The 25,511-nt window shown below is 38.0% G+C and overlaps 1 protein-coding gene across 1 annotated transcript in view; it reads left to right on the plus strand.

Moving 5' to 3' along the window:
* snd1 (staphylococcal nuclease and tudor domain containing 1) overlaps positions 1-25,511 on the plus strand; it is a 168,708-nt gene that overhangs the window by 24,683 nt on the left and 118,514 nt on the right. Inside the window, exons 11-15 of the mRNA XM_058774227.1 lie at positions 11,085-11,186; positions 18,193-18,299; positions 20,898-21,008; positions 21,967-22,039; positions 25,348-25,489. Of these exons, the coding sequence (XP_058630210.1) occupies positions 11,085-11,186; positions 18,193-18,299; positions 20,898-21,008; positions 21,967-22,039; positions 25,348-25,489 (535 nt within the window). The remainder of the gene's footprint in view (positions 1-11,084; positions 11,187-18,192; positions 18,300-20,897; positions 21,009-21,966; positions 22,040-25,347; positions 25,490-25,511) is intronic.

Raw genomic sequence — 25,511 nt, forward strand, 5'->3', positions numbered from 1 at the left:
CTGTATTAAATATATATTTTCTGTAAATAAGGTTGCTATGACATCTACATTTTAGAGACCAGAGAAATGTCACAATTCTCAATACCACAGCAGAGTATTAGGGTAACTGATATTAGTAACAAACAAACAAAAAAGTCCTCAAAATTATTGAAAATAATTAAACTCTCAGTAAATAAAAAAGCAAAGGACAAATGCAGTAGAATAAGTATATTCAGATATTCAGTTCCGTGTTTCCCACAGGATTTTGTGACACTTGTGGCGGCAGGTGACGTCACACATTAATTTGCATATTTATGACATTGCGTCAGGTTTGCGTTCAGAGAAGTTTTGGCACTTCAGATGTACTCTACGAACTGTCACATACTGTAATACAACTGAATGCCCAATAAAGCTGTTCACATTTACATATTTTCTGTTGTCATACATAAAACGGGTATAAATAGTGACTAATCACGACCCATTAATAATACATGTTAACCAGGAATCACTCATTATGCTCCTTAAATCCTGATTTATAATCGCGACATCATCTGATAAGATCAACATACATCTACACTAAAAAGCGACTATATAATTTACGACAAATTACGTTCAAATTTAAAAGTCCAAACCGTCAGTAAGCTACAGGTGCTTGGAAATGCTGTTTTGTACTCATTTATTGACGAGTCTGGCAGACTCAGTCTGCTGCATTACGGCCAACTGAATGCGCTGCTTCTCTACCGCTCGCTGCACAGAACAGACGCCGAGAGAGGCGACACTGTGCCGGGAGAGTCAGACCTCACGCTCGCGGGGCAGTACGTTACTGGCGACATCTTCCAACTGAATGAAAGCTAAGGTTTTTTCAAAAAAGTCGCTAGGTTTGTCAGTATGTACCTTTTATGGAAAAAAGCCGCTAAAAGGGTCCAAACATGGCTAAATATTGTGCTAAAGTCGCGCTCGTGTGTGTGTGTGTGTGTGTGTGTGTGTGAGAGACGCGGGAGCTGATGGCAGGGGGCAGCCCGCCACAAATAAATCAACGTATGGGAAACACTGCAGTTAATAGAAATGAATAATCAAATGTAAAATAAAACATCATAGTCTGAGTAAGAATGAAACTTTCTTTGTTTCTTATTAAAGGTACAAAAGTCTTTCACACGGGCAGTGTGTGATTTTTCTTTTGTTGTTTTTAATATTAAGCACAGTCGCAGCAGGAATATAGCCCGCTGTCACTTTGAGCCGCGCGGATCCAATTTACTGTTACACATGTATTTTCATTCTCAACTGTTTGTTCATTTATTACATGGCTGACGAATGTTTACATGAATAATCAGTAAGCGCTGCATTTTGACACATTTTTGCGTGTATTTGACCATTTAGGCGTGCAGCTTGACCTAAAGTTGACTTTACATGATGTCTGTCTTCTGTTCCGTCTCTTCAGCACAGGCGCAGAAATCCTCCTGAGGATGCGCAAGTTCTCTTTAGCGCTTTTAAAAACATGAATAAATCTAACACACTTCAATAAAAATTAAGCACATCCCATTTTGCAAAAGTCACGTTAACGTTACATGATTTTACTGATTTGCACATGAAATTGGGCTTTTATGGAGGAACGAAAGTGCACCGCTGGAAAGGGGGCGGAATGGGGCGCAATAATCGTTTTATCTCGATTATTGTATTTTCATAATCGTTGGAGGTCAAAATCAAAACTGTTTTTCGATTAATTGCACAGCCCTAAGTTCACCCATAAATGAAAATGGCCAATCACTCACCTTCGTGTTGTTACAAACCTCTATGACTATAAACGAGGATATTCTGAGAAATGTCTGTTTTTGCCAATACAAACAAAAACTGTTTGGTTTCCAACATTCTTCAAAATATAATCCTTTTAATTATATAATTCATTTTTCGGTGTTGGATTGACGTGAGGGTGAGTAAATTGACAGGATTTTCATTTCTGGATGAAGTATCTCATTAAGGCTACCTCTAACCAACAACTTCATAACAATGACTTGGCAACCACCCACAACACTCTTGCATTGTAGTGAGTTTGGCACAGGCAAAGCACCTCTTATATTTTCCTCAGAAAACTGTAAATCCCATTTTATTACAGTCTTTTCGTGCTGCAGAAGGTAGATCAGATGGCGGGGAGCTTGTGTATCAAGCAGTGTGATGTAATTATCATAATACCATGGTGACCATCCGGCAATGTTTGGTTGCATGTATGTGTCTAACACCTATGGCAGCTGCCTCGCTCCACAGTCAATTGGTGACTTAACTACAGATTCTCGATAAAACTTTTCACAGCTTTCACAATGCAATAACATCATATCTAAAGGTCTAAAACTAATTCATGTGGGTTTTAGAGATGTTTAAGTACATATTTAGTAAATATAATGTTTTTTTTTTTCTCTGTATAAATTAAGTCTTATATATTTTTCTTTTTTTTAATGGGCATAAATTCACACTTTTTTTAAGTGCTGCCTCAGATGCTGTTTTACTATAGGCTGCCGAGGATACATTTATGCTGCCTTTAAAAACAAACCAGATAAAGGCATCTTAGTAGAAAGGATTCGGATGTTGCCTTCTGCCTTTTATATGCTGCGACTGCAGCGTTTTTCCGGGCACAGCCGTGTTGTAGAGGTATTGATGTGCTGGAGGTACTTCCTCTTTTGAAACCTGCACTCCTGTTCAGTTTACAGACTGTATCTTCTGTAGTGCATCTCTGCACCAGATGTTCTTGCAGTATGTTTTCCCTGCTCGACTGCGCTCTTTGACGAGGGTGAAAGAGAGAGAAAGGAGCGTGCAAAGTTGTGCCTATGTTAATGTATTACAGCCATTGAGGTCAGCCTGCTCTTGAATGTGAGGTTTCATCAATAATGATGCTGTCATGGCAAATCTGACCTCTGACTCTGTGCTTCTATGCTCTGGATAAAAGTCAGCTGAGTACCAAACAATTAAACATTATTAATAGGGTCTGTTCCATCTCCTTGGTTATAAGGGACCTGATGGAGATCAGGTTATGATTATTTTTATTAAATTCTAGAAAACAGTTAATGTAGTTTGAGGAATCATCCTAAGAGTTGAAATGAAGAAAAGTTGAAGTCTGTAATGCTTATGTTGTGTTTAATTCACTCCATTAAACACAATGACCCTTTGTAAATGTGTCGATAGTCATTCAAGAGCTGTTCCTTCGCAATCGAAAAGGGGAGGCTACCTATATTTTTCTTCTTAATCTAATGCTACATTAACCTTGACACGATGCTACGTAACTAACAAGATCTCTGTTAATCTTTTCATCAAGCTAATCAATTCTGGCTAGCATGTCTGCAGTAGTTCAGCACACACAGCAACTTTTAAATTAGTATCGTAATTAATTTAAACTGCGTATATTCAAACAACAGCTGTACAATGGTTTCGGAACAGCTGCAAACATTTTTTCAGTCACTCTTTTGATTGCGTTTTATCAAAATGGTTCTCGGTAATGGCTTTCTGTTTGTGCACATGCACATTGTGAGCGCACTGTCTGATTCACACACACATACAGAGACAAAATTAAGAGTTTAAAGGTTCACAACATGCCAGTATGCAGTTAAGTGGTGATGTAACATTAAACGCACCCTTAAAATTGAGGTCACATTAGCGAAATTGCATAGGCAATAAATGTGACCACACCTGTAGTTCATACTGTGTTTTAGGTTTTTCCATCATAATGTTACCCACTTTTATGCTAATTTTATGTGTACCTTTATCTCCGTCATGTCCTCACCAAATGTAATGCAGAAAAATGTAAATCCATTGACTTTATTTATTTTAAACAAGGGACGAAATGCTGCCATTTTGTGAACTATAAACAAAACCCCAGGTCCATTTGTTTAAAATTTCAATTCGCAGTATTGCAGTTTGGTTTTAAAATTGCCCCGGCTCTTACACATTCTCATCCATCAGTGCCTCCTCTAGTGTGCAGGCATCTAACGGTCAATCAGAATAAATTTGATGTGTAATATACAGTATACACAAGGCCACCCAGCCAATACGACATAAATAGAAATGAAACGACTGACAAAATTTCCTGTTGCTTGCCGCTTGGTTAGGACAAAAACTCGCATTAACATGAAAGAGCTTCTATTGCTTGTCGCTTTATCACATCATGTCTGGTGTCACGGTGTGAAACTTCTACCTTCTTTCCAGCCATCTGTTTCTCACGCTCTTTCTCATCCTGATTTTTAAACACTCTCTTCAGTTCATAGCAGGGCGTGAAACTGTTGTCCCCGCGCCATGCCATACAAACACTTCAACTCAAAGAGACAAACCTGACCTCAGGCCAGCCTGGGGATCTGTGTGTGTTTGTCTGTACTGTTCTCTCTCTCTCTTTCTCTCTTGCTGTGAGGACTTTGGGGGGATTTAGGGCCAGATGTGTTGACCAACACGAAGATGAACTCTGACAGCTGCTGCCCAGTGTTTCTCTCTCTCGCTCTTGTTGCTTAATCCTGGGACCCCCGTTTTTCCTTCCTGTGGCTACTTAATTGCTTTATTATTGACGGCATGGCAGGGTCGTAGAGTCTCTAATTTTTTTTTTTTTCAAAATAAAATGGGATAATTACCATGGGTGGCAGAGCATGATACAAGATATTAACCAATCAAAACAGTCAATTGAGATTCAGCAACCTCTCTGATTGTTTGATCTAGAATTGACCTTATGACAGATAAATGACTGATTTGCACTGATACTAGATATCCAGAATGGTTAGATAGTTGACTTTTAGAAATCAGGCAGTCTAGAAAAATATTGTAAGTATTGAAAGGAGGGATAGCACTCACCGTTTTTTTTCTTAACATATTCCATGCGCTATTTTCCATATAATTTAAAGTTATACTATAGAGCTATGGAAAGTACAGACACAATTTAAGACATTTTTCACCTTTGTTTGCATTCAACTTTCAAAAATATGGCATTTGTTTACTATATTGAACCAGTGGCGTTTCGCCGTTATCACACATTTTTTGACTGGGTGAGCTATCCCTTTGAGAGAAACGTGACTTCATGTGCCATGCCTAATTTCTTTTCCTCATTCATTTCCCCCCCTCTCACTCCCTTGGCCAGATGGAGGCTTATTTTTGCGCCATGGCGAGCTATTTCCAGCTGCGTGGTGGTGTCAGCCGTTTTAGGAGCACTCACAAGGATGTGGAGGGGGAGGAGTTATGTCAGCAGCTCAATGAGTCATCCTTACTCCCACTGTATGTGTGTGTGAGGGGACTGCAGGGGAAATGTTGACATCTGGTTTAAAGCCGAAGACGCCATACCCCCTGTCTTCCCTGCAGAAATAGCAATATACAATGTATCGGTCATTGAATGACTCTTCCGTGTCATTTGCTGTCACCTTGCTCAGTATGTTTGTGCTCTGAGTGTGTGTTCAGCATGTAATTCGTCTGATGCCACATTGTGTCTTTTCATAGTTTGTGTATCTGCTGTGCCTGTTTGCTGAAGGCATGTGTTTGTGTGTGTGTGTGTCCTGTGGCCTCTGTCTGGGGTCACTGTATGGTTCCATGGCTCATCTCACACTTGGTTGGTCAGGCTTTTTCTTGCAGACGACTCTGCTTTGCCTCAGGATCGCTTGACTCTTGGAATTCTAGCGAACTTCCTTCCAATCATTTGAGAGTAATGACCCATGGATGTTGTAAACCGGAATTTTATTTCTTTTAATGGAATGTTCTGGGTTCAATACAAGTTAAGCGTGACTCACATGGGTGCCCTAGGCAAGGTCAGACATGAGGTGCCACATACCTCAAATCATGTTCTTTCAAAAAAAGAATAAAACAAATTAACAGGTATAAATTACATGTTAAAATAGTATATATTGAAATATTAAGGTAGTCATCTATTAAAAATTATCTACTAAAAATGGTCAACTGTAAATTGTAATATTACTGTTTTACTGAATTTTTTGATCAAATAAATGCAGCAGTAAAAAATATTACCAACCAAAGTTTTGAACGGTAATTAATTTAACATTATGATTTTAACAATTGGCCAGAGGAATGTATAATGCATGTGTCATCTTAGGCTCATTGCTCCTTCCTGGAGCGTGCATATATGTAGTACATTCATATATGTTTGCATATGTGTTTATGTAGACATACCTTTTAACCTTTCATTACCTTTCATACCTCTGCTTTCAATCATCTCAATTGTTTGTCATCCCCTTCTTTGTGTCTCTTTCCCTCTCTCTGTGTCCTCCATTTCTCGCTTTATCATTTCGTTTCTCCATGCGTCACTGTTGTTCGTCACTGCTGATTTATTTTAAGAGGGCATTGTAATTTCAGTCTTAAATGCTGATTATTTTTCTAAGGCATCTGTGATGCAGCTGTATGAGTTTAAATTGCTCATTGCGACTCTCATGACTGATGCTGAGGGTCATAATACTCTATTCCCGGCTGTCGTCCGAGACTTAAGCGATCTTGCGTGAGAGGCTGAAAGGTTTTCACCTCAGTTATGCTCTTGACATGCACCAGTCATTAATCGTTACTTTAAAAACTTTTTTTTTTTTGCGTCATTCAAGGTCCATAATACTTGAGGATTAAGAAAGATTTGAATCCTGTTTAAATTTAGACTTCTGCTTTTTCTGCATTGATCAAATCTACTACAGCTGAATAGAACGGCTTCATTTGTTGTAAGGTTTTACTTAAGGTTTGGGAATGTTGGTTACAGGAATGCATATGAGTTAAATACAAATTAAGCATCTATAACATGCTGTTAATTACCACTGAAAGACATCCGCTCGTTTGCACAAGATGAAAGGAAAAATGCAATATTTGATGAATGCATTGTGCTAAACATAAGATTAAGGCATAAAATCAGTTTTAGTTGTTTTTACATAGATTTAAATCTAGAAAATGGCATTCAATCTGCAGCTCTAGTGTTCTTCCTTAAGGTGTCACTCCTTAATCCTTCAACTGCTCAATTGCTTTAAGTGAAAAAACAAATCTTTTACTTAAGTGACATTTTCTGAGTATTATCTTCCATTAATGGCAATCAAATGGAAATCTAAAAGGGTATGCTTAATTAACAATTTGCATGTGCAAAATGACATCTAGAACATGAAGATAGATAAACTGAGTGGAAAATGGAGCTTTGACTCTACTTTCTTTTTTTCTGGGTAATTTTAACATTAACACATTATTAACTTGCTTTTCTCAAAATATTAAAATTTGAATTAGTGAGGCTCTTGTTGAAGAGCTAATTCTCCAAAAAATGAAAATGTTCTCTTCCTCAGTTTCCTGCAAAACATCAATGTCTTGAAAATGTCTTTATTCCATTTTTTTTATACAAAGTACTTTTGTTATATCAACAAACAACTGAAATGTTCTTCAGAATATGTTTTGTCTTCTGAAAGTCATACATGTTTGAAAGACATAAGTAAATGTAAACATTTTAGGTGAGAATTTTTAGGTGAAATATCCCTTTAACAGATTCATTTTGGACATCTGTGCCAAGCAGTGGCTTGCTTCCTGTTAAGCAGACTTTGCTGAGGGTGTTATTGGTTGTTCTCTGATTGAGGAGGTCCTATGAGGTCTCAGGACCCTTAGGCCTGACGGTGGCGAGAGCTCTTCACTCTCTCTCTGCTTCAGAGTCACATCCAATCCTTGGGCCATTTATCACCTGAAGATAATGAGATTGGCTAATGAGAAAAAGAGAGAGAGAGAAGCAGGAATGAAAATGCGAATGGTGCGTATAGGTACGAGACAAAGAAATCTATGTATGTGAGAAAGGTGTGTGTGAGATTAAAGTTCAGGAGCTGAGGTGTTGAACGACAGGTCACTCTTAAATAATACATCATGCGCACATGCTCTTTCAAAAAATTGTAATTGTCATTACTCACCCTCATTCTGTTCCAAACGTTTAAGACTTTCTTCAGTGGGACTCAAAAGAGGAAATATTGCAGATATATATATATATATATATATATATATATATATATATATATATATATATATATATATATATATATATATCTATTTATCTATTTATTTATTTATTTATTTTTATTTTTTTTTTAAATGGGGACAGGAATTATCCAGTTCCAAAAATCACCATAAAAATTTCAAGTGTTTCATATGATATGCGCTATATTCTGTGAGTCATTTGAAGCCGTACTAGGGTCAATAGGTTGTGGAAGATATTGAAAAGGAAAAATCTAAGCTCTGAAGAACTTTTATACCGTTTTGAACAAAAGTTTCTTGCATGTTACATTATTTTTGCGTAATTTTTTTTAAAATGTTTGAAATATTTCTCAAGATGGTGTTTTTTATGTCATGAAATGAATATCATGAAATATTCTTTCTTAAATAGTAACTTTGCTCGCACTTCATTTTAAGGTCCAATTCTTTCAGTTAACAAACCATTAACTGCGAATTTTGCCTTGGTAAACTCCTAATTTGCTGCTAATTAAGTAAGGTAGTTAGTAAGGTAGCTGTTATGTTTAGGTATTGTGTACGATTAGGGATGTAGAATATGGCCATGCAGAATGTGTCTAATAAGTACTAATAAACAGCCAATATGTTAATAAAAGGATTGCTAATAAGCAACTAGTTAATAGTGAGAATTTGTCACTATACAAAGTGTTAACGTAACTTTTTGGGTTTGAAGTGAATGATATTAAAAAACTGTGGTGGAGGAGAAGATTTGACTGTTAGATATAAACTTCCATCTATTTTATGGTGCATTTTTGGAGATCAACAGCCTCCGTCTCCACTTTGAAAACAGACCTTCTGAAAGACAATCCTAAGGTTTAGAACAATGACAGAATTTAAATTGAGATAACTAAGTGTAATACTAGTTCAGTTTGTCACTGTTCCTTCATGCATCAACACATGATTTTTTTATGCTTATAATACCTGACTTGGTCTTGTTCTGTCCTGTTAGCCCTTGCAGAATGAAACCGTTCTTGCGTTCATTGCATGCAGCCAAATCGTCATTTTTAAGAGCCAGTAAAAGGCAAACATCGGCATGTCAGCCAGGCGCAGAAATCCTCATTTCTTTTCAAACGGTTCAGTAACCAGCCTGCCGTGTCTTTGCAGAACACACTTGATTTGCCCAATACAATGACAAAGACTTTTTATCTTGACAATCGACATGGAGCTTTTTGTTGTGCGCTGATTTCGCTATTCAGCAGCATTACAGCCGTCTAGTGGACATAATGAGATTAATTCCTTCCTTGATTCTGAGTGTTTTATCATTGACATATGGAGCTTTCATGCTACAGCTTCAATTAGTACCTTAACCCTATCACACAAGTTAAATATCGTACGGTTTTAGCATGCTCGTATTCAAAACAAAAGCACAGATTACTGTATTTGTGTGTAACATGCTTGCTGACATTCATGATCGACTAGCAAAACCCCGAATGCTTGCCCTCTTAACAACACTTACACAAAAAACACTCTAACGCAAGACTGCATGGCCTCCCTCTGCTTTTCTTGCTCGGGGAAGAGGAATTGCCGTGGATATTTATAGGCGGACTGAAAATGGGTTGTCCTCTCTTTCACCGTCAGGGGTTTCTGTCTGTATTATATTCCATCGGCACAGTTCTTTAGCAGTACCGAAAGCTCCTCCATCAGAAGAGATGTCTTGGTGCATTAAATGCAACGTCTCACTCTTAAAAGTGGGTGGTCGATACGGTTTTATTTCATACAGAATATCAGACCACGTGGGCACAGATGAGTTATTTGCAGCGCAGATAAACGTTTGCTGGAATCAGAGCGTGAGGATTTAAAAATGGTTGAGATTTAAGTCAATATGCTTTTATTCGCTGTAAGATTTGGTCCTTAGGGTTAACAGTCCGATCTCTCCAAACTTTCCCACAAGCTATGCCTCATCCTGACTGTTGTTAGTTGTCTATCTCTGGTTTATTTCTGCTCTTGCTTATGGTTTTCCCTCAAGCGTCAAAGCATTGTAGCTTGGAATGAGTCGTTAAAAAAATAAAAAATAAAATAAAGTCAGTAGCTGTAGAGCAATATCAGCACCCAATTCTTAATGGGATATTTCATCAAAAAAAAAAAAAATTTACTTTCATGAAGCATAAAATATATTTTTATTTATGTACTGGTCACTTTTTTCCATGCAGTTAAAATGAATGTGAAACATTTATAAAGCACCACAAAAAAAAAAAAAAAAAAAAGTCCAAGTGACTTGTGCTTTGTTTGATGTCTTTTTACAACCATGCAATAGCTTTCTAAAATTAGTCTATATTCCCTAGTAATTTTTCTCTTGTCCAGGCTGTTTACTGCTGAGACTTAATCATTGAATCTTAAGAACTGAATCAGTCCAAATCATGAGCTAATAAGGCTGGGTTTGTTAACTGGATCTACTGATTCTTTGAAAAGATGAAGTGATTTGTTCAGTGTTCCTTCTCAAAACACAAAATCCACTTTTATTTTATATTTTGGGTAGAGTGGCTCTGAACTAAATCAGTCTGAATCATGAGGGAATCAGACTGGGTTTGGTTATTTAATCTACTGATTCATTGAAAAGATGGAGTGATTTGTACTGCGTTCCTCCCTGCAGCACAAAATCAACTTTTATTTTCTATTTTAGAGTTTCTCTGTATGTGCCATTGTGTGTTAATTCATACTGTTGTGGCCTCAGCTGCGATATGGGAGCCTGGAATATTGAGCACACTGAGTGTTTTTTGGCATTTCTCTGGGAAAATAACCCTTTTTCCTTTCTTATGAAAAATGTAAATGAGGTTCTATTTCTAGTAGATCAATGTGTGTGGCAGTGAGAGCTTTTCGTATGTGGAGTCACAAACCTGGAACACCAAGAGATCGAGACAATGAGACGTGTCATCTCCCAATCCTGACACATTAGCATGGCTGTGTGAGAAAAGGAAGGATATTAGGTTTTAAGAGAATGGTAAAATTGGAAAGAGGTGAGGGGGTGGAAGACAGGAAGCTTCGAACCTCATTTTGGAAGGAAGTCATATGAGACTCTGAGGAAGTGATTAAATGTTGTGCCTGTTTGGGACAGAAGGCTATTTTTCATTTGTTATGTGATATTGACTTTTCTCTGTCTGTCTTTCTCTTTTCCCCTTTTCTGTCTCACTCTATAGGAGAAGAACAAGGACAAAGACAAGCGTTTCCGTCCACTCTATGACATTCCTTACATGTTTGAGGCACGGGAATTCTTGAGAAAGAAGCTCATTGGCAAGAAGGTGAGAGACTTTGTGACCTTCTCACACAAACAGACTTTATGCCCTAGTCTTTCTGTATAAAAGTTTTCTTTCCATATGTTTTTCTGTCCATTTAGTATGGATGCAGAGTTGTTTTCTTTTTCTGAGTTTCTGTATTCTGTTTGGAGTCACTGAACACATTGACCACACAGACCTTGAGCTGAGCGACTTTATTCACAGAGGCGCACATGAATTTATTTATTTTTTTTTACTTTTATTTTATGAGGAAAACAAAAAAAAATGTCACAGCACAAAGCTTCAGCATGACAAATGTTGAGATGTTTTTAACACACACGTGCATATAGTTGAAGTCATACAGTATAATTTCAATACTTATTCCCAACAATATATTTAGTTATTTATTACATCTTTATCATGTCCCAAAGTTTTCATTGAGAATTACTTGGATATAAAAAAAAAATGTCTGAGTGAGACAGATGCTTAAAGGGGATAGATTTAAAATCAAAAAGGGCTTTGCTGAAAAAAAGTAGTTCCCAGTTTACATTTTGATGAAAGCTCATGAAGAGAAATATTTCATATTATATCATTTTGGATTAACAGTAAATATTCATTTAGTTAAATTTACAATACAAAAATAATGCATATATAATTTTAATATACATTTAAAATGAATGTTATGAATGAACATGAATAAACAATAAACGTTAGTATATTTATGGTTTAACATTTAACCCTGAACAATTAAAAAAGTCACTGGATTATGCTCAGATGAATCACTCACAACAAGAGCATGAATGTGTATTTTGAAAATATTTGGGGTGATTTCAGGAGTAAATGTAAAACATGAAGTGTTTCCATCTGTGTCACTCTTAACAAACAGAAATACTTGGCATCAGAAGTTGCTGCCGTTTTAATTGGGACAGCAGGGTATAAACTGGTGTGGGATGTTCTGACAATTCTGTCATATTGGGACACATTAAAGCATAATGGGCAGATTGTATAGCTGCGCTTTATTGTCTGTTCAAGACTTTTCTCACCCAAACAATTCACTGTTTATGTGCAAAATAATGAAAAGCCCAGCCTGCAAGGCCCATTTGATTTAACACCAAAGAAATATGACAGCACATTTCCTCACACACAGACGTTTTCTCATAAATGATCACCAGATGCATGGATTACTAATGCAGCTTTATATCATCCTTGTATGAATGTAAGGCTGCTTTAGAAGCCAATATTTTATTGCTGCTGCTTTTTACAGAAGTCTGGTTCACTGACCTGGAATCATGCGAATATTTTGACACTAGGGACGGGAAATGGAAAGCAACGAGTTTAATCTCAGATCAGATTTTGCATTTCCCGTGTATGCACTCAGCGGTAGTCAACAGGATAGTTGGATTTATACAACGCTCTGCGTGATAAGATGCCTGTTTGCATATTAATGCAAACAGTGTGGGAATGTTTGGATTCCTTCAGAACTGATCCAGCTCAAGACTGCGGCAATCATCTTGAGGATCCAATTTTGGCTCATTAAGTGTCACAGAAGTGCTCTGATATAAATTAGTAGTGTATAGTATTAATCATCTTCAATCTTCAGAGTCAAAAGTAGCATCTTAATATTTCTGTACAGGAAATATTCAGGTTTTTTTTTTGGATGAAATTGTAGGTTGTGACCAGATATTCCATATTGAGGTGGACCAAATGCTAAAGTTGAAGCAGTGGTCATTGAAACACACCACTATTGTGAATAATGGTTGAGACAGTGGTTACAGCAATGAATTTTGATTACATTTTTAAATAAAATGCACCAGTCTCTTGTCAGATTCCTTTAGTTGTTGCTAGGACACAATGTGGTGTGAGTATGAGGCCTTGTACTGAGGCACGGCACGTTTTAGCATCTCTCCTGCTGCCCTGGCAACTGCTGTGGAAATTTTTATATATTCCAAAAGAGAAATACAATCTGGGCAATTATAGAAGTTCATAACTATAAAATAGGGACATCGTTAGAGACTGATTGTTTTGTTACTGAAAAAGTACATATCTAATGACTCATTTCTGCCAGATCAGGGCAGAAGGGACTATTTTATGCCCAGAACCTTTTGATTTAGCATTTAAGATGCCATTTGTTCTTTACAGGCTGCATCACAGCTGGTCACAAAGGGTAAGTAGTACCTGACTTTTGTTTCCAGAGCATTAGTGGAAGAGCTTGAGCTGATTCTGGTGGATTCGTTGAGGTTGCATCCTCCTCTGTCGCTCTAACATGACTGTTGTCTTCAAAAAGAGGTCCCAGAAGAGGTCGAAGGTCAACTCCCATTATATCTCTGCGAGTATGTGATCAATATCAGAGTTCAGCAGCACAATCAGCAAGAGAAGATAAAAGGAAAGGAGGTAGAGAAGCTCGTCCAAGCCCCAGTGAGCCGCAGCTCTGGAGCGTGGCGTCCATTTCAGATCGTGTTTCTTCTTTTGAAAGGATGAAGAGAATGAGTGGCATTCACTAGCAGTGGGTAATGGAGGAAAATCTGTGGAGAAAGTGCATTTCCTCCTCTCGGTATTGAAACAGAACTTCCCGGTGACATAATCCAAAGCTAGATTTGGCTAACTTTCTAAGTAGCGCCTCTGTAGAGGGTCTCTGCCTCAGCGAAAAGTCAAATGAAAATGTTGCATTAATCCACTTATCAGGAAAGAGCACGTTTGGATAATCCTGCCCGCTCAAAGTGCCTCCTGTTATGTGGGTGTGAGCGTTCGTGTGTGTGTGTATGTGTGGTGTTAACAAGAGACAGTGACTGAGTGGAATGTCAGTGTCAAGCATTTGATGTCTGTGTTTATGCAGGTATGTTCCAGCCAGGTATGTGCTGCTTTGTTTATTAGTTTGTTGGTTTATATGGAAGAGGACGTGCTGAGTTTTCACGTTGCCCTGATGCACATTGATGCAATCGCGGCAGAGCTGTGCAGACTTCATTCATCTTTTCCCTCTACTTCTGCTTTAGAGGGAATTACAGTGGCGTGTGAGACTAGCAGCTCACTTTTAATCCATGAAATATGTATTACAGAGTTTCCTGACTACACCTACCCTCACCGCATTAGACTCCACTCAAAGGGACTTAAGCTTGCAGAGAGCAGGTTTGGCTGTGCACATATCAGAGATGCACATGTGTGCTTGGGATGTTTGCACTAGAGCTTTTGGTATGAACCAGTGTCCATTTGTGATCCAAGTTTGGAATTGTCCCCGCCCCCACATAATAATAGGTGTTGTAATCATAATTATAATAATAATAATAATAATAATAACAATTGTATTGTAATTGATAATTGTAACTTGATAACAATAACTATAATAAAACAAATCAATAATATGTAATTGTATTGTTAAAAATGAAGAAACAATAACACAATTGTATAACAGTAATAAAAATAATAATAATAATTGTTAAATTTAGTTAGATGATGATGATGATGATGATAATAATAATAATAATAATAATAATAATAATAATAATAATAATAATAATAATAATAATAATAATAACGATTGTTAATGATATTTGTGTTAATTCAATAACTAGCTCAAATAAAACAAATCAATAATAATAATAAACCGTGGTTAATATTATATAATATTATAACTGTATTATTATTATTATTAAGAACGGACTCAGTCATTTTATCCATAATTTGTTGACATTGATTTAATAAAACCAGTTTTGAATATTCAGGGTTGGTATGAATGTAAACTGCATTTGTGCCTTTGTTTGCTCCCAGTCACGGACATGGTTATACCTGCTTGTCTCCAGATAATTTGCATTTGGAGAGCAGTTCACATTGCATTTCATGCAATAATTCTGTGGCAGACAAATGCACATGCTTTTGTGTGTAAATTTTGGTTATAAATCCATACTGTTGAAAACATGAACAGTGAATCTTCTCTTCCTGACTCATTATCTAATTACTCACGGTGGTTATCGCGTTGATGATTCACACATGCCACTGTTTGAACCCAGATGTACAATGTGAGTCCAGTGGGGGAGGCAGTGGAATCCATCTCTGGTTTGGACAAAGCAGTCAAACCGAGTGTGAAAACATCCTTGCTGTACATGCACCAGCTCAGTCTTTCTGAATTTCCCCGAGACATTTCAGTGGATTTGTCTACGTTTTGACGGATGCTTCGCCATTAACAGCATTTCTGTCTTCGTCATTCTCTTCTTACTGGTTCTGTCTGGGCTTCTCTGAAACCCTCCATTGCTGTTGTCCTTCAGTCAGATCTTTCTATTCAGACATGACTCTAAAAGCCCATTTAATCTGTCATCTGCTTCCCAAATGGGCCTCTTCTTTCTCTAGCTCATTCATTTTCTCTTTCTTCATAAGCACATTTGCTCTTCTGAACAAGCGGGAATCGTTGGCGCTTTGTGTTTCTTAAGAAGGGCATGTTGTCGTTCAACCAAGCTCATTACTCCTGCCCAATGGTGCAGAGCTGTCTGTGCCTTTCTAAGAGAGAACTGGAGAGCAGAAGAAGAGGGGATGAAAATGCAATCATTTTGTGGTTTATTTGTTGAAGAAACACTAAACTCCTGGGGTAAGAAAATGAGTGTCCACAGGATTCCCCCACCTAATGAACTTCCATTATGTCCATTAGACTGAGTTACATTGTCATTTTGAGGCAAATGAATTGGAGGGATAAATGGATTGAATTCCTGAAGTGGAGCCATTCAACTTTAGGAATTAGTTCAGAGCATGGAACTTTCTTTTGCCATTTCACAATTGTCTTTTCAACATTTCATTTTGGTAGGCAGATGCATGCTCTTTGTCCTGTTTTCATAAATCTATGTTCGCATTATATCATATGGATCAGAAAGGCAATACATTTGTGTGAGCACCTTCCTTAAACTGTTAAAGTGCGCCTATTATGCCATTTTTAAGGTTGCTAATATTGTTTTTTGAGTCTCCTAAAACAGGTTTACATACATCCAAGGTCAAAAAACACTTTAGTTTTCTCAAAAAATCGATTTAATTTTACCTAATTTCTAAATGATTCATAAACAACTCGTGCGAAGCAGTTCGAAGAATCAGTCTCTCTAAACCCCTCCTTTCTGTGAGCCCTCACTGCTGTGATTTGGTCAGATGGCGCAGTCCTTTGTGATTGGTCTACCGCTTACAGCGCGTGTCGGGAAACGAAACGCCCATTGCCATAACAGAATGACTGGAGACTTTTCAATACATAGAAAAGATAGTATTGATTGTACCTTATCAATTCGAGCCGGAGTCTGATGATGAAACGGTTGAAGTGGCTGATCGACAGGAGCAGGACGTTTCTCAGTGTCGAGTTTGTGGTAATTATAAGATAAGATTAAACGAATTTACTCTCACAGCGTAGGATACAGCGTCTTCTTGACATGATGTTATCCACACGTAAATTTTACTGTTTGTGGACGGGCAAGTTGTTTGCGAGAACGTGGGCGAACATTATGCAAATGTGTTACTTTGTGACGTACAGCTGTAACAGAATAAGATTCAAATTCCTGATGATTCGTTTAGGCTTTTTTTTTTTTTGGATAGACAATAACTTTATCGTGCACTGTCGGCTTCACAACTTTGCAGATAGTTTGTTCACATACAGCTACATGGCACACTGCATGAAAGGTAATAATCGAAAAGGCATAATAGGGGCACTTTTTAAAGAAATAGTTCACCCAAAAATGAAAATTGTCATTTACTCACTCTCATGCTGTTCCAAACATGCATACTTTTTCTTTGTTGAACACAAAAAAAAAAGATATCTTGGCACCGATAGCCTTGTGGACACCGTGCCGATGCTACGCTGCGGGCTTCCCGAGTTCGAATCCCGGCTTGAGGACCCTTCCCCACCCTTACATAAGGATTTCTCTCCGAGTTTACTAGGACACAACTTTATTTTAGAGATGCACACACTGAAATTGATGGCTCCTGAGCGTATGGTTCACTCTCATAAGCCTCTGGACAGGTGGGAAGTGTCTTGGGGAAGGGAGTGCTTTGACACATGCCTCATTTCTGTGAGAAACTTTACACACGTGCACTAATGCATTATGATCATCCGTTCTGTAACAGGATGTAATCAATCCACTCGCTCCCAGAGGACCATGGGTGTGGCATTCGGTCAGGTGAAGTCTTCGTCCTTGGGTTGTTATTGGTGCCATCCCGATTAATGACTGATCTTCCCCCCTGCGTGTCAAGACAGATGGGAGATCCGGCTTACTATTTCAGATTAGCTTCCAACCCTCTGTTTGCTCTGAACTGATTGAACGAAATTGGCCAGATCACAGCCTCCTATCTCTGAATATCTCAACGCAGCTTCTTATTTGCTCAGAGCTAACAAGAAGACGCCGAATGCGATGCCCCCTCCGGGATGATCCGATGACCTCTGCAAGAGTTTGACACAAATGGAGTCGATTTCTTAACCTGGAGCAGTTTGGTGTGAAATAATCAGCTTTAGTTATCCTCTTCCCTTCTGCTTGCCTCCGTCGCCATCAAGCTAAATAGTTACCGGTCCCCGCCTCTTTCTTGCTTCGTGATAAACAGTTTCCATGTTTGGTTTGGCTTCCTCTGGGGAGATCTATGGTCTAGCCTGACATGATTCACACTGACTCAGGGTGACCTTGGAAAGTAGCCCACAGTCATGCTTGTACACACACGCACACACCAAACCCCTCGCTAGATGCCCTAACACAATTTGTCCACCCTGAAAGGCCTGTAATCCATTTTTTTTTTTTTTCTTTTACAGCCAGCTTTTCGCTTGATTTGCAATCCTGTACAAAGATATCAAATTCAGAGTTTGATGTGTTGCTCTTTCTTGGCATAATTCTGTCATGTTTAATGCGACATCATAAAACAGGGTTACAGTGCAGTTCTCTGTGTCCTCACGTGTGGATTCTGTGGTCAATTTATCTCCATAGCTTGAGCCCCTGACAGGCTTATAGTGTGTCTGTGTACGTGGGCCTGGTTTCTTGGCCCTACATCAACTCCGCTGGAGATTTAACCATTTTGTTTTGTGTCTTTGCAGGTTAATGTCACAGTTGATTACATCAGAGCTGCCACCACTGCCATGGAAACGGGTGGCGTCCCGGCTTTCCCAGAGCGCACCTGTGCTACAGTGACCATTGGAGGAATGTAAGTAAACTAACCAGTTACCAAATCAGTTGTGTTCTTTGGCTCTTTCAAAACCACCTCCTCTCACTCAGGTCTCTGTGACTTAAAATGGTGAAAAAAAAAACAAAAAAACACACTATTAATGGTTTCATGTATACTGTTGTTCAAAAGTTTTGGGGTCTGTTGTTGTTGTTGTTATTATTATTTACATTTTTTAATTCTCTTATTTTCTTACCAAGTCTACATTTAATCAAAAATACAGTAAAACGTAATATTGTGAGATTACAATTTAAAATAACTTTTTTCTTTTTAATATATCTTAATATCAGTCTTCAGTGTCACATGATCCTTCAGAAATCATTCTAATATGCTGATTTGGTGCTCAAGAAACATTTATTATTACTGTTAATATCTGCTACTTAATGTTTTTGTAGAAACCATGCTTTTTTCAGGATTCTTTGAATAGAAAGTTCAAAAGAACAACAATTATTTGAAATAGAAATCGTGGTAACACTTTAGAATAGGGAACACTTATTCACTATTAACTACGACTTTTCCCTCAATAAATTCCTTATTTGGTGCTTATTAATAGTTAGTAACGTAGTTAAGTTTAGGTATTGGGTAGGATTAGGGATGTAGAATAATGTCATGTAGAATAATGTATTAATATGTGCTTAATTACTACTAATAAATGGCTAATATTCTAGTAATATGCATGCTAATAAGCAACTATTTAAGAGACCCTAAAATAAAGTGTTACCATGATCGTTTGTAACCTTTTTAATGTCTTTACTGTCACTTTTGATCAATTTAATGTATCATTGCTGAATAAGTGTTAATTTTTTATTGATATATTTACTTATTTTTACTGGCTTTAAACTATTAGACCGTAATGTAACTTGTGCAATATATTTCAAGGCATATGCTGATAATTGTGTGAGAACAAAAGTTTCTCCTCTATTGATCCCTGTACCACTGCATCTGGATAGTCATTGAATTAACATTAAACAATAAATTGACCAAATCCACTTGTTAATCATTCTGATTTTGAATAATGATTTTAAATTTGGGTCTATTCTTTACACAGTAGCTGTTGCTCTTCAAATGCAAGTTGTCTTAGTTGACAACCAACAGCAAAAGACACATTTTACTAAGAAAGAAATGCAACCATAAATGAAAGCCGAATGTTTCTAGACTCTCTCTCTAACAATCTTCTCACTCTCAGAATTGGGACTGCCGTATGCTTTATTACCCTTTATGACTCCTCTGTGAATTCAAATGATTCTTGTTCACCCTTGTGATGTGGATGTGTGATCTAGCACACTGTCCCTTGTTAGGGTAAGCGAGGCCAGGCACATGAGTCTAGGGTGGTATTGCGCCTCAGGCTGTGATTACCCAACCGTGCCCCAGTGCTTGGCGTTGGAGCATTATGGGTAACAGGTGGTCACATTGCCTGAGGGCTCAGCTGCTTTGCCGCATCTTGACTCTTCGCTGATTCGGAATCAGTTTTCCCATAGTGCCATAAATATTTTAAGAGCTTGAACTGATCGTAGATCTGTAAAAATTCATGGCAGCACAGACAGTCTGTCAGGCTGATGCAATAGGTTACTTTTCAGTAAACATTTGATTTTTGGAAGCATGGTGAAGTAGGATTGACATAGGAAGTGTGATTATCAAATTGCAATTTTTGTTTTGTCAGTGTACAGGTTTTTTGGTTTGATTACTTGACCTCAACAGTCCCCGCTAGTTCCTTTTTCATATTGTATTTTGTGCCTCTGAACCGCGGTATGTTTATGTATTTAAAGAGAGGATCACGTTGAGTACTTGCAGAAACTGTTTACCGCTCTTCCTACGAAACCAGCATTGGTACCAAAAATAAAAAGCTTTGTTTGCTTTTATTCATGTTGTTGCCCTTTTGGTTTTATTACCAAAACTTGACACAGAATGCTTCTTGCTCTTGTTTGCTGTGCTCTGCAATAGGAGTATGCGAGCTGCTTGCTGAAGGCAGTATCTGTGTTGAAAAATGGCAATGAGAAATGCATTTGCCACTTTGCTTGCAGGGCACCAGTCTTGCTTGTTGTGATCAATTATGTTTCAGTTCTGCAAATTAGGCCTCACTCAATCTCACTCAATGCTTTCCTTCAAACAATGTGCAAACTGAAGTCTATAGACTATCCCGGAATAGTTGCATAAATTGATTGATTTAAAATAATCACACAGCTTTCTGTAATCAATCAGACCTAACATGATTTGTAAGCATATATTTCTCTATTCCAACTTTAGTGTGGAAATAGCAAAGACAGTATTTTAAATATTTTTGTAATGGCTCTTTTTCCCTAACAAAGTAATGAAGGTCAGTAATACCAATACCAGGCCCCAGATACTGACACGGATGGCTATATTTAATGGATTTTTTAATGGATGTTAATTGCGTTAATTATTTAATGCATTAAACAGCAAATAATAATTGCAGAAATTCATTTTTTAACTCGGCACCATGTATGTGTGTGTGTTTAAATAAAACGATTGTGTGTTATATACATAAGATGTGTTTGTGTGTAAAGTGTTGCAAGGCACCTTGGAACAAACATCTGATTCTCTGTTTTAATCTCTTTGTAGAAACATTGCTGAGGCTCTGGTCAGTAAAGGTCTCGCAACAGTGATTAGATACCGTCAGGACGATGATCAAAGATCTTCCCATTATGACGAGCTCTTGGCAGCAGAGGCAAGGTGAGTCAAAACAATAAAATAAAACTGCCGGCTAGTGAATGTGGGCCATATTCCCACACATTGAGTAGGAGAAGCCGTCTGTGAAATGGAGCCATTTTGTTCTGTGCAGTAAGTCATGGCTTGTCTGGTTAGCTCTCATTTCATGGGGGCAATATCACTCCCAGAGCTTATACCTCAAGCACCAGCACTAAAGCATTGCTCTTTTATTCTTTGTCTACGAATATAATTATATAGATTTGCGGTGCAGAGGTTTCAAGGGTGGTTTATTGCACAGAAAGAGATTTGGATCTCGTGGTCGGCGATAGATGGGCAACTCTCGAGAGAAAGAGACTCGCTGCTTCTTATCTGCTGCTCTTTCTTTTCCATTTCTATTCTTCACTCTTGGTGTTGCTCTCGAAAGCGCACATGCATTCACACACATCTCCTCTATTTTCTTGTCCTTCGCTCTCTGGGTAATGCTTTCCTGTGGAGTCGGCGGAGATGGGAGGTTTGCGGGCCTCAAATTTATTTTTAGCAGCGATTGCTGGTCGTTACCCTACATCCTCTGAGAAATCAACCTCAGGACGAGCTCTCTCTCCCTTCCTCTATTTTTCACTGAATTTGATTGGACACCAGGGAGGCTACAGCCACAGATACATCTGCCTTAAAGAGGCCAAAGATACGTCCCTCATACCTCCTGTATCTACTGTAATGTGCAGGCATCACCACTCAGCAGCCACTATTACACTGATCGAGCAGTCGGCACACACAAATGACACTGTATACATTCCCATGTGTAATGCATGAGAGCTACTGGCCTATAAATGTGATTTGTTGGCTCTTTTGTGGCATGGGATGAATGAATGAATGGGTGGGTTTGTTTAAGGGTTGGTTTCTCAGGCTGGGGCAGAAATGGTTTTATGTTCTGGGGGCCCGTTCTAAATATTTCGATTGTAACACAGTGCTTGAATCATTGCAGGGCTATCAAGAATGGTAAAGGACTTCACAGCAAGAAAGAAGTGCCCATTCACAGGGTGGCAGACATTTCAGGGGTAAGCTTTTGATTTTATTTGCATCAGTTGCTATCGGAGTCTGATTCATATGGATATTTCAGTCATTGCGTCTGTTTTGTTTACTTACGAAAGATATTGTCTATGCTAAAGCTGTAAATTTTTTTTAGACTAATTTGATTTTCTTTAGTTGAAATATTATAACATTCAACAGACTTCAAAATCAAGATTCAAACTCAAATATCAGTGTGAAAATGCAAAAAAGAATTTGTCTGAGCATGACCTATGACAGTGGCCACGTACACACTGTAAGTTTCAGGAGTGACAACCACATTTAAATGCGGGAGTGAGTCCCGTAAATTATCGTTCCATGTGTGCATAGAACAGCAGTCACTCCTGCATTTGTTACTATAGCAACATTTTGCCATCTTGCAGGAGTGAAGAAGAATTTAGCCGTTTGGTATCTGCCATTCTTTTGGCTATAGATACTTTGTCTGTCGATTTCTAACTAAACTATAGCTGATAGATGTGCCGCATTTTGTTCATGCTTGCAAGGCTGCTTTAGAGAGCGCTGTCTTGCAGTGTTGCTATGTCTTCATATTTACAAGTGCTTTTAGGCATGTTTAGTCTTAGCTCATAAAGATAGGCTTTTTATGGAGTTAATAAAGTGGTCTTCTGCGGGTATGCATTTTTTTTTCGGTGTTATAAAACAAAGCATTTTGGTGTTTTAGTGTTTTTTGTGCTTGTTCTTGTTTGTTTGTTTGTTTTTTTTTCTATGAAGATCTGGCAACAATGACACTACCGCAGGACTCTTGAGCGCACCTAGTCCCTAGATTTCCCTAGATTTCTTTCACTGTTATTTTCTTGCATCTCACATACAGACGAAGACTCATTTCTGATTCACGTTCAAATACGTCATTAACAACTAGTTGTTCAGTTCAGTTCTGCACACACTGCGGTTGTCACTACCAGTATTTTTCGGGACATAATGCGGTTGTCGAATGCGGTTGTCAGTCCCGTATTTTAGTGAATTGTGTGTACAGAACACAATTAAGAAGTAAAAGGTGAACTGACAACCAAATTTAGCTGCAGTGTGAACTGGCCAGTATGTTCTCAATGTTGAACGTCTTTACCAATGTCTTCTATATCCCAGAATCCTCTCTCAAATCTTTGATGTTAAAGCTTCGTCCTATGACAGCTGATTTATTGCTGCATTACGGCCCTGACCATTAAATTAATGAACGCCTCTCTAAAAATAGTCTTCCTACCCATAAAGTCATCATGCTCGTAGCTGTGAAGTTGTTTTTAGGCAAATCTGTTTGGGTGCCTTACCAAATGAAGATTAAATTTTACTTAGCTTGTAAATGTCATTTGCTGGGTGACAGGCTTGTTACTTGGTGTGTGAAGCAACTGACGTTTAACAGCCGCTGACTTCCTGTTCACCTCTCCTCAACTCTCTCCTTCCTCTCTCTCTCCGTCTCATCTTTGCGTTTATGAATGAGCTCCTCAGGTTTTAATGAAGTATATGGCAGCTGTCTGCGAACTTTTTCAGGATGTTATTTATACCCGAGTTTGTGTGGGAGGCATTTAGAGTGAGAGAAAAGAGTGTGTCACTCTCAAACGGTAACTTTCTCATTTCTCATCCAGAAACAAGATTCCCTCGTTATATGACTGACAGTCAGAGTGATGTCATTTGGATTGGGACTTTGTCGTTGGTCTGAAAGGACCATTTATCTTTGGATGTGTTTGTTTTCTTTTCTCTCTTACTTTCTCTTTTGGTGTCTTTTTCTCCGTGTGGGTCATGGCTGTATTTCCAGCTCCGGTGGGCGGCCCTGGTGTGCTGAGTCACAGGAAGCAGCAATATTTAAAGTGAAATCTGAAGTGTCTCTGTTACACACCTGTCAAACAGAAAGATGGCCAATCTCACTTCTAAAAGTACACCCTTGGTCAGGACACTCTTGAAATGGAACTGCCCTACTCCCATAATGGCTCACAGTGTCACAAATTGTTATCTTCCACTTGCCCTGTCGTTTTCTAGTCTGCATTTGAATTACAAATCAAAAGTATGTAAACTAATGTAAGTAAACCAGCCAAGGTAGCCACTGAAGGCGCAAGTGTAAAAATTTGTTCAAAAATGGTGCAATCAATAAATAAATAAAATAAGGGTGCTGTTTTAGTGCAATTCTATTAAAATGTTGCATTAATGAATGCATTTTATTGCATAACTATTTTTGTATTGAAAAATGATGCATTTAATCATGCTATCAATACATATTTAAATTCTGTAAAAAATGTTCTTAATTACCCAGACATGTAGTGATTGCCATGACAACTGCATCATTTAATGTGGCATTTTGTTTGTACAGAAGCAAGTAACACCTATTTAAGCAAGTATAATAACTAGTGTATTATAATAGTCGGTAACACTTTATTTTAAGGTCTCTTAACTAGTTGCTTATTAGCATGCATATTACTAGAATATTAGCCATTAATTAGAAGTAATTAAGCACAAATTAATGCCTTATTCTACATGACCTTATTTTATATCCCTAATCCTACCCAATACCTAAACTTAACAACTACCTTACTAACTATTAATAACTATCAATACATTTATTGCGGGAAAACTCGTAGTTAATAGTGAATAAGTGTTCCCTATTCTAAAGTGTTACCATAAAGTCTAAAAAAGAAAGTAAATAAAAACATGTATTTTATTTGATACTTTTTATAACAAGCATAAAAATGAATAAGTATAAAATAAATGCATTGAACAAGTAAAAACTGCATAGAACAATTAAAAATTATAACAAAGAAAAATACATAAATATCAAAATAAACATCTATAACAAATAACTGCCAAGTTCTGTCATGAAACTCTAAATGGCACAGGGTGATGGGTTGTTAACACAAACTAATGATATTCACAGCATTAAACTTCTTGGCACAAGCTGACTGCTTTACATTTAAATGGCTGGTTAGCATTCACTAGAGCATTTCGCAGCGCGCTTTCAGAGTCCCTCTGAAACCCTCCACCTTCCCCAGTTCCACCTGTATAGGTCTTCTGCTGGTTATTTTATGTGCTACTTTTATATGCTACGGTATGTCTTAAAAACTGACAGCACCGTATCGGTGTATTTATTGGCAGTAGTAAGTTCCTGTACTTGCTTTGCAGCAGCAGCATAGCAGGTCTAAGACCAAATACATTAACATTGTCATATCCATTACCATGCTAAAATCTTCAGAGGGCTGTCATGATACAACTGCCCTAATTTTTGTTTTCAAATGTCGTTTAAACACCTCGGATGTTTTTACTGACTTATATTCCCTCCTTCCTCTCTATTCTTGCACAGGAGACACAGAAGGCGAAACAGTTCTTGCCATTCCTGCAGAGGGCGGGCCGCTCGGAGGCTGTGGTGGAGTACGTGTTCAGTGGCTCCAGACTCAAACTCTACATGCCCAAAGAAACATGTCTCATCACCTTCCTGCTCGCTGGTAAGTGTCAGTCGGCCTCGGC

This window comes from Onychostoma macrolepis, chromosome 04 (assembly GCF_012432095.1).
Source record: "Onychostoma macrolepis isolate SWU-2019 chromosome 04, ASM1243209v1, whole genome shotgun sequence".
Lineage (NCBI taxonomy): Eukaryota > Metazoa > Chordata > Actinopteri > Cypriniformes > Cyprinidae > Onychostoma > Onychostoma macrolepis.